Raw genomic sequence first — 9,905 nt, 5'->3', positions numbered from 1 at the left:
AATTTTCTAAAACTATGCAATATTTATTCCATATTTTGAATGAAAGTTTCTTCGTAAACATACAAAGAAAATATGGACGTTGCAATTATACGTACACGGTACACACAATATCTGCCTCTTCATACTGAAGTTACTTTGTTCCCTCTCGTCCATCTCAAATTGGTGTGCGATCTTTTTTCCACGCCTGATGAATTCTCCCAAAGACGGTTGTTGACATAGTATAAAATCCGTTACTTATAAAATCATATAAGATTTAGTCCATATTTTGAATTTTCTTATGCCCGCACAGGGTGCGGGCCGGTCACCTAGTGTCATACTAAAATTGATGACATGACTTATGTTTAAAAGTGATATGGACAACTACATTTAATGTTAATTTCAATTTTTGGTAACTTTTGATAATATGGTAATAACACATAAATCATCACTAAAATAAATATATTCAAATATATCATTAAATAATATGACAAGGGAAATATAAAAGATTTTAAAATTTCGAAATAGTATTTAAATATATTTTTATAATCATTAAAATTTTATTATTAAAAAATATTTTCAAAATGTTATACAATCTTTTAAAAAAAATTAAATTTTTAATCGCAATATCATTTGTTTATTTTTGATATCTACAAATTTTAGGAATTAATTTTAATTTTTAGTTTTGATAATTATAAAAAAAATATATATCAATTTTACTGTTTTAAAGTAATAATATAAATAAATGAAAATCTATGTAAATTATAGTTTTAAATATAACTTGAATATAATTTAAAATAAATCAAATTATTTATTTTAATTCTATGTTTAACTAAATTAGTATTTAATATTTTTATTAAAATATTATTTTAAAATAATAAAATCTAAAATATTAACAAATTTTTATTTTTAAATATAATTTAAAATTTTATCACTGCACATGGTGCAGGAAAACACCTAGTATATTATTGTACGAAGAAGAATTTGTCAAAGTGGTGGATGAAGGAGTTGTTCCTCAAGCACACAATGTTAGAGGGTCAAACTATTGTTTTGTGAATGTGTTCCCTGATCGTATACCTGGACGAGCTATCATAATCTCAGTGGTGTAACTATCATCTGCTATTTTTGTTTTTGAACGGCTACCATCATCTGCTATAAAACGTATATATATGTAGGGATGTCAACGTAGGTAAAATAACCCAGCACACCCCAGTCCACAGATAACCCAACCCAGTTTATACCCAACCTACAAAAACCCAGAAACATCAAGGTTAAAATCCAAACCCAGAAAATAACTCAATATGGTATAGGTTTACCTGTGGGTATCCAAAGTATTATCTTATTTATTCTGAAGATCATGTAAAATATTAGTATCATTAATGTGAGCTTTAATATATAAACAAGATTTTGCAATTTTATAGAAAACTTGTTTTAGCGCAAAAACTCGTTTACGATTTTGGTGGAAAAACTCGCTTTTTCGGAAAAACATTATTTTGCAATTTTAATCGGAATACTCATTTTGCGGTTTTAGAACTCACTTATGGTTTTAACGAGAAAACTTGTTAAGATGTTTTTGTGGTTTTAGCGGAAATTTTTCTTTTTGCGGTTTTTGGTCGATAAATTTGTTTTTGTGGTTTTGGTGGGAAAACTCATTTTTGCGGTTTGCGGGAAAACTTGGTTTTGCGGTTTTGGCGGGAAAATTTGTTAGATTTTGGCGAGAAACCCGTTTTCGATTTTGGCGGGAACAATCTTTTTGCGATTTTGGCGGAAAAACTCGGTTTTACGGTTTTGCGAGAAAATTCGGTTTTCCAGTTTTGGCAAGAAAACTCGGTTTTTCGGTTTTGGCGGAAAAACTCGTTTTTTATTTTGACGGGAAAACTCGGGCTTACGGTTTTGGCGGGAAAACTCGGTTTTGGCGAGAAACTCGGTTTTTCGGTTTTAGTGGGAAAAATCTTTTTTTTTTTGCGGTTTTGGCGGGAAAATTGGGTTTAACTGTATCGGCGGGAAAACACCTTTTGCGGGTTTGGCGGAAAAACTCGATTTTGCGGTTTTCAGTCGAAAAACTCTTTTTTATAAACAAGATTTCGTAATTTTATAGAAAAACTTGTTTTAGCGCAAAAACTCGTTTACGATTTTGGCAAAAATTAAGTTTTGCGGTTTTGGCGGGAAAACTCGGTTTTGCGGTTTTGGCGGGAAACTTAGTTTTATGGTTTTGGCGGGAAAACTCGGTTTTGTGGTTTCGGCAGAAAAACTCGGTTTTTTTGGTTTCAGTGGGAAAACTCGTTTTTGGTTTATGTGAGAAAATTTATTTTTACGGTTTCGGCGGAAAAATTCATTTTTTTTTGTTCTGACGGAAAAAAAACGTTTTTGCAAATTTTATATAATTTAATTAAAATAGTGAAAATCTATATATATAATTGAAAACCCATGGGTACACCATTACCCTTTTGTATTTACCCAAAGTAAATATGAGTTTTAAAATTAATACCCATGGTTGACCCAATTAATCTTAGATGGGTAAAAACCCAACCCATTACTAATGGGTTTGGGTAAACCCATGGGTAATTTACCCATGTTAACATCCCTATATAAGAAGAGTGTACTTGATCATTTTGTTTTGTGTGTTTGCAGATTGACAATCTTGTGAAAGGAGCTTCAGGGCAAGCATTGCAGAATCTTAACATAATGTTTGGATTACCCGAAACAACGGGACTCCTACACCAGCCTCTTTTCCCTTAAGAAACCATAATATTTCATCTGTCTTGAGTTGTTTGTTTCTACTCTTATCTTCAAAGGATAATTATAAGCACAATGTGGCTGTTTAGAGTGCTTTTATGATTGAATTTACACTATTTATTCAATAATATAAAGCACCATAGGAAAGTCAGGTCAAGTCTAGGGAATGCAAAATCTACAGCCACACAGATCAGTGAGATAATAAACAGAAAGAATCCTATCATCTTAGAAGATTTGTATTATGTATGATGTTAAAAATGTAAAAAATTGATTATTTGTAAGCAAGCTCAAAAGGTGAAGGAAGATAGATGGATGATGCCCTCTATTTGAACTGCAAACGAAAATGAATAAAGAGTAACCAAAGATGAGAGTATGGCATAACCACTATACTAAACTGGTTCTCTTGATCCATCATTGCATAAGAATATGAGTTCTCAGTTGAACCAGCTCTTCTGATCTATCAATAGGTTCAAATTCCGACAAAAGGATCAGCTTACGGATGATGATGATGAAGAAGAAGCCTCTGAGTTCTTGAGGGAAGAGTTTGTTCAGAATAATTGAACAGCCATTTTAAGCTTGTTTTGTTTCCACTTTGGCAGTTTATAAAATTCTTTCTTTGTCATTTCAAGTTTCTCATTGAACTCTGCTGCACTCATGTATGCCTGGAAACATAAGTTTTCTTCATTAGCACACAAACCACAATCTTATTAATAAATATGTTTTGAAGAATCTGACCTCTCTTCTAGCGAGGTCGATATCTGGAACAGGATCCTCTGAGTCCGTTTTGAGGCGTTCGTATGAGAAAGTAGGCAGGCTGCTGTCTTCTTCTGCTTCTGCTTCTTCTTTTGAATCTTCATGAATGTTGTTCATTGATTCTTCCTCTGTCGTCTCTGATGTTGGCTTTGGTGCCTCTGCTTCGTTTGTAGCTTCATACATCAAAAAGATCAAACAAGGGTAAGCTCAACATCTTCACCTTTTCTAACCATATCGATAGTTTTGGGGGTGTTTAAATGTGACTGCGCACCTTCAGATGAACTGGGGGTAGTTGGTGCTGCTTCTTGAGGAGTAGGCCTAAATTTCTCGAAAAGCGCTGTGCGGGCAGCAAAAGCTGCGGATTTGGGAGCGAGCTTTGTGAGGTCTGGTGCATTAGATTTCGGATAAAGCTTCCGGACCAATGGGCTAACCATAGGTGGTGGAGTTGATTGGTTTCTTGTGCCTAATTTCTCAAAGTTCGCAGCAAGTGCGTTGAAAGCTGGAGATCGTCCCCTCACCCGAGCTCTGTCTGGACTAGAAGTCATACTTCTTGACCGCGGCTGTGATTTGTCTGGAACGCTGGACCGGCTACTATACACTGGTACTCTTCTTTTAGGTTTCTGACAGCAAATAAACCACACAACATCATATAAGACACAAGTCCAGATTGGTTTTTGCAGAAATGTAACCAAATGAGGTTAAAGCTTTTTTACATCTAGAAGCGGCTTTCCTTTGTTTGTCAGGACTGCAAGCTTTTTCTGGAAAGAGTTTCCATGCATCTGAAGCAAGTGTATAGTTAGATTACAGGGAGCGAACATGAGCAAGTGTAGAAAGAAATGTCACTTACTGCAGATTTAGAAGAGTCCCAGGTGAAGAACCGAGTAAAAAATGGAGGTTCGTTTCCTTCAGTTACAATGTATATCGGCGTCTCGCTTGCTAGATTCTCTAGAAGGAAATCGTGCTTAAGGAATTTCTGTTGAGGCAGAGGATTCATAAGAACAGCTTTTGTAGTTTTTCTACATTAATATATAGTTGAATGAACATTAAGTACCTCTCCAATGGTTAAAACTTGTGGTTTCTTCTTGGGGTCAACTTGTTGCCCGACCCAGACAAAGATCTCAGTGTGACAATCAAGAATGAAGATATCTTCAGTCATCAAATCATCTTGAGTGAAGCTGAAGATCTCTGTAACCTATATGCGGATAAAATGAAAGAAACAATAGCCTTGGTAAGTACCCGAGATGTGGGATCATAACATGAACATGGCTTATCAAAATGAAAGCCATACGTTACCTTTAGATTTTCTGGTGAGATAGCAACATCCACAAGATGATCAAGGGAGAACAAAACCCACCAGAGAGTGCAGATGAGAGTTTATATCAGTGCTTGGATTTAGAGAAAAAGAAAAGTGAAACTCGTGGAATGTTTTTACCGTTGGAGAATGTGCAAGAGAAGAGATGAGGATCACTCTCTCCATCCTTTTTGATCTTCTGGCTCGGATATTCTGATTTGCCTCCTAATAATTCCCAAAACTGTTCACACTCTGAACCTTCCTTTTGTGCCTTGGTGTGTTCATTTGGCTGCATAGAAAATAAAAAAGACAAGAACCAGAGGTTTAACCATGTGAGAGATCTGAGGAGTTAAGCTTCCAAACTGCAGAAACAAAGCTCAATATTACCTTGATCAGATCCAACATTCTCTCCATAAGTTCTTTATCATCGGAGGAAGTTAGATTGCCACACCAAGTGAAAACAGTCGAGTTACCATGTAATAGATAACAATGCGAAGAATTTAGCCCTGTGGAAACCTGTTGGAGCCGGATAATAGTTGAGTTATCTGCTTTTAAACTTATGAATAAAATTGCTTGATAATGGTTTTCAACACACGTACCGCTTCTATCTGTATTGCTTGCATGTTCTCTGGTCCGGAACCTTGAACCCTAAACAGCGCTACACCTTCTTTATCATAAGTATTATCAGGAACTTCGTTCTCTGCTATGTACTTCTTGAAAGCATCACTTACACCACCCTGCGACAAAAATAAACGATTTTTGTAGAGATTGTGATACAAGATCACTTCAAAACTAACAAAACAAAAGCCTAGATATTACCTTAAATGTGATGAAGCTTTGCATGATCACGAAAAACTGAATCGGTTCTTTTCCCTCGTAAATGCGAGCCTGCACGGATTAAGACTAATAAACTCCTGTCCGATATGTACATTGGCCTTAGAATCTATAACGAAAACAACAGGATGAAGCACCTGCGCCGGCATAAACTTCATGGATTCAACCATCTTACTTGCTATGGAAATAGCAGATTCTCTGTCTTCCTATATATCATCATCATCATCATCACTGAGCACATATAAAGAGAAAGAAGCTTTATATATATATGAGATGAGATTTACCTCGACGCTTTGCTTTCCTAACCAAGTACCCACTAGATGTTCCTCCCTGTCTTCTCCTGGATATGAGTACTGGAATATGTAACAATTTCCGCTGTAGAACTTTGATTGCTCTGCTGCTTCAAGAGAGATCTTTTCCTCGCCATTCATTCGCCAGACCTGAAAAAAAATCATAGTTAACAATCAAATGACTATGTTATAGTTATGTTCACTTATTTGAATACATCAACAAAGATATAGTGCTACCTGGAGATTTCCTGTGGCATCAATGTATGGTTTAGGTTCGTCTTTAGAAGAAGAAGAAGAAGTCTTGACCAGGCCTTGAACGTTAACTCCTTGCCGTTGCAAAAGAGCTATAGTGAAAGAACAAACAGAGATTAGTATCTCATAATCAGAGAGATTACAACTTTAGCAATTTGATCAATATAGCTACTAGTCTACTACACCTGCAACTTTGCCTCGGCCCTGTTGGGGCTCAGCTACGGTACTTGTAGCTGGCCATGAATCAAACTTAGATCGGAACATCACTGTTTCAAACCCTTCCATCACACTGACCAGGTTCAATTTTGGACGTTCGGACGATTGAAAAAACTCCTGAAAAAGCCAAGAATGACAATATGACATATAGCAAAGCTCATCAAAACAAGACTGTTCGTTTGGTGCATGAGAAGAAATTTACTTCTGCAGCTTGACTTGCGCTCTTTCTTTGGTCGATTGAAGTACTTCTACCCTTCCAAACGAACAATTCGAGCCCACAGTCGAGAATGTAACATTTGTTAGTGTCCAGAAGGTCTTTCTGCAAAGACTCAACCTCTATGGGTTCTGTCGTTCCCTTCTCAACACTTGAAAGACCAAAAATAACTCACGTCAGAACATACAGTAATCAATTACAAGGCAACTTGTGTTAAGATCAAAGGTATTCTACCTCAAGAGTTTGATCCCGTCAGATTCAGCGGTTTGGTCATCACTGGATGCTGGTTTCTTAGGAAGCGGAGCAAACCCACCAAACAAACCCCAAAACTCTCCAGCTTCAGCATCAGCCATCATCCTCCCATCCTCTACAAGAAAGGAAACCACAATAAACTTGACTAAATCTTTTAGCCTCCATAGCTTTTTACAGTTTAGTTCACTTACCAACAGCAGCAATCTCGCACTTTCCATCATGGTACGTGTCTTTAATGTACTGAACAACCTCAAGAGCTTTGGCTCTTTCTTGAATACTCGATTTGGAACCACTGAACTGGAAAATTTTGGACTCTGTATCAAGAATGAAAACGTCGTCGTGGTTGAGAGTAGACCGAGCAAACGGCACCTGTAAATGAGAGCAAGTTAAATCTCCAGGTTGAGTGAAAAGAAATCTACAGGACATTGTAAAATGACTTGCCTCCTTTACACGGACGACATGTTTGCCTTTGCAAATATACAGACGCGTCTGATGCTCCTCGGGCTTGACGTGGTTGAACCCGGAAGCAACGCCACCTTCCTGAGGTATAATGCAAGGTTTGAAGTAGGAAAGGAACTTCTCGGTCTCTTGACCCTGTACTTCTCGGTACTGAACAGCACGCCCACCTAACGCTGAATCTAGTTCAACTGTCATAACGGCTACAGAACCAGCTTCGTCCTGTTTTAATCAACACACCACCATTATTCTTATTCTTTGATGAATACAAAAAAGAAGAAGAATATGAAGAGAGTATTACCTGACTGGAATCTTTACCAAGCCAGTAGTGAATATCGTGATGGAGGGAACCGCTTCTTGACGCTGTGGTCTGGCATGAGATAGTTGGAAAGAATGTTTCAAGAACTATATATATCATGAACCAGAGATATAAAAACGAGAGACTACCGACCTTTAAGACAATATAGGAATCCCCGGTGAAAAATTTACCATGGGACTCTTTTGGAACAGCGACAGGTTTGAAGCTCTCGATGCGCCATATTTCAATCCCGCTGTATATATATGCAACCACCAGGAAACATAAAATATGCAGATAGTTTAATATGAAGGAGTAAAATACAGAAAAACATTAAGAGTGAGAAAAGCATTACGATTTCTGGCCACATCCTTGGAGAGCCTGATCTAAATCTCTCATAGAAAACGTCATTCCGCTTCTTAGATTTCAAGAAACAAACTCAACCTGCAAAGATTGTTAACGACTATGAATAGAGGGACACGGAAGAAGTTCTAAATGCAGATTTCCAGAAAGGAAAGAAAGAGGTGCTTCTCGATATATCAGTGCATATAATTTCTAATCTACGCAATGCAGTTGAAAACAAAAAGGACAAGTCTCTTGAATCGTGCAGAGGGTGTTTGATAGTTGGTACAATGTAGGTACTAGAATCGCTGTGACAACAACCATTGTAATCGAGACTCGCAAAAAGCTTCTATTGATTCATGTTTTTTTTCTGAAACACCAAACAATCTCTCAACCATATCTACTCAACCATAACATGACAAAATCGTTAGAAGAGCTGCAAAGATTCAGACAAAAGACACAATAACAGAGGATATTCAGGCAGCAAACAAGAAGAAAAAGAAGATTCAAATCAGATCAGATGGATATTCAGACAGATTCGTTAGAAAAAAAAATGCATTGGTCTCGAGGCGATCGAATCCACATGCATAAAAACAATTAATTAAAAGAACGATTATAAACTTCATGCATGAAGGTGATGGATGCATAATGGTGGGATTATAGATAGAAAATAATTATTTCTGTATATTTAAGCAACAACAACGACAAAGACAAAAATGAAAAAAAGGAGGAATTGCTACAAAGGAATACCTCTTTTTTTTTTTTACAGAGTTTTGTTAAGAACAAGGTGCAATGCTGCTGCGTGCATCGTTCTAAAAAATTCTCCTTGATGCGAAGAAAAGAAAAATGTGATGATCCGAGAAAATAAGATGCGAACTTTGTGGTTAGACTTCCCGCTATTTCAGGTTATAACACATCGAAAACAAATAAAAATAAAAATAATAAAAATGGAGAGAGTCACTTGGCCAATATTAGCTTATATCTATTAATTACTCCCTCAGGAATAATAAATGTTTATTAATTACCCCCTCAGGAATAATTAATATTAGCTTATTAAGAATTTAATAAAGACAAAAAAACAAAAATAGCACTAAATCAAGTTTTTGTTCCCAAACTAGCACTCAAGTTCAAAAGTCACAAAAATAACACTTAATGTTTTATCAAAAGTCACAAACTTAGGGTTTAGAGTTAAAGGTTGGGGTTTAGGATTTAGGGTTTAGGGTTTAGGGTTTAGGGTTTAGGGTTTAGGGTTTAGGGTTTAGGGTTTAGGGTTTAGGGTTTAGGGTTTAGGGTTTAGGGTTTAGGGTTTAGGGTTTAGGGTTTAGAGTTTAGGGTTTAGGGTTTATGGTTTAGGGTTTAGAAATGAGGTTTTGGGATAAGAGTTCAAATTTTGAAAAATAAAAAAAATAAAATTTTCAAAGGATAAACTTAGAAATGTGCTATTTTGGTTATTTTAGTTTTTGAGTGCTATTTTTGTGATATAAACTTAGAAATGTGCTATTTTGGAGATTTGCCCTTTAATAAAGAGAAAAAGACAAAAATAGCACTTAATGTTTTATCAAAAATCACAAACTTAGGGTTTAGAGTTAAAGGGTGGGATTTAGGGTTTAGGGTTTAGAGTTAAAGGGTGGGATTTAGGGTTTAGGGTTTAGAGTTAAAGGGTGGGATTTAGGGTTTAGGGTTTAGAGTTAAAGGGTGGGATTTAGGGTTTAGGGTTTAGAGTTAAAGGGTGGGATTTAGGGTTTAGGGTTTAGAGTTAAAGGGTGGGATTTAGGGTTTAGGGTTTAGAGTTGAGAAATGAGGTTTTGGGGATAAGATTTCAAATTTTGAAAATATAAAAAATTAAAATTTTCAAAGGATAAACTTAGAAATGTGCTATTTTGGAGATTTGCTCTTTAATAAATGTTTATAATTTAATTTATGGGCAAATCTTCAGAATAGCACATTTCTAAGTTTATATCACAAAAATAGCACTCAAAAACTAAAATGACCAAAATA

The 9,905-nt window shown here is 36.0% G+C and overlaps 1 protein-coding gene across 1 annotated transcript; it reads right to left on the bottom strand.

Moving 5' to 3' along the window:
* Positions 1–2,812: 2,812 nt before the first annotated feature.
* On the bottom strand, positions 2,813–8,902 carry LOC106315404 (villin-5). Its single transcript, XM_013753127.1, has 23 exons — positions 8,658–8,902; positions 7,921–8,009; positions 7,722–7,821; positions 7,572–7,640; positions 7,256–7,492; positions 7,006–7,183; positions 6,797–6,929; positions 6,551–6,713; positions 6,318–6,465; positions 6,118–6,224; positions 5,875–6,030; positions 5,728–5,796; positions 5,576–5,644; positions 5,356–5,493; positions 5,144–5,272; positions 4,898–5,045; positions 4,759–4,769; positions 4,517–4,657; positions 4,313–4,438; positions 4,179–4,244; positions 3,737–4,085; positions 3,448–3,638; positions 2,813–3,374 (listed from the first exon to the last, which is right to left on the bottom strand). Exons 2-23 carry the CDS (start codon positions 7,974–7,976, stop codon positions 3,261–3,263), a joined length of 2,898 nt encoding a protein of 965 aa, XP_013608581.1. The 5' UTR covers positions 7,977–8,009; positions 8,658–8,902; the 3' UTR covers positions 2,813–3,260.
* Between the last annotated feature and the right edge of the window lie 1,003 nt (positions 8,903–9,905).

The sequence above is a fragment of the Brassica oleracea genome, chromosome C9, assembly GCF_000695525.1.
Source record: "Brassica oleracea var. oleracea cultivar TO1000 chromosome C9, BOL, whole genome shotgun sequence".
Lineage (NCBI taxonomy): Eukaryota > Viridiplantae > Streptophyta > Magnoliopsida > Brassicales > Brassicaceae > Brassica > Brassica oleracea.
The sequence above is the reverse complement of the archived record's forward strand: the minus strand, read 5'-3'. Positions and strand labels throughout refer to the sequence as shown.

Bases quoted from the DNA above. Each gene is read 5' to 3' on its own strand.
- LOC106315404 (XM_013753127.1), bottom strand. From the start codon at position 7,976: ATGACGTTTTCTATGAGAGATTTAGATCAGGCTCTCCAAGGATGTGGC. The intron at 6,930-7,005 runs GTAAGTGAACTA...CCTTTCTTGTAG, and splicing joins GTGCGAGATTGCTGCTGTTG to AGGATGGGAGGATGATGGCT. The intron at 5,494-5,575 runs GTAATATCTAGG...TTTTTGTCGCAG, and splicing joins AAAGCTTCATCACATTTAAG to GGTGGTGTAAGTGATGCTTT.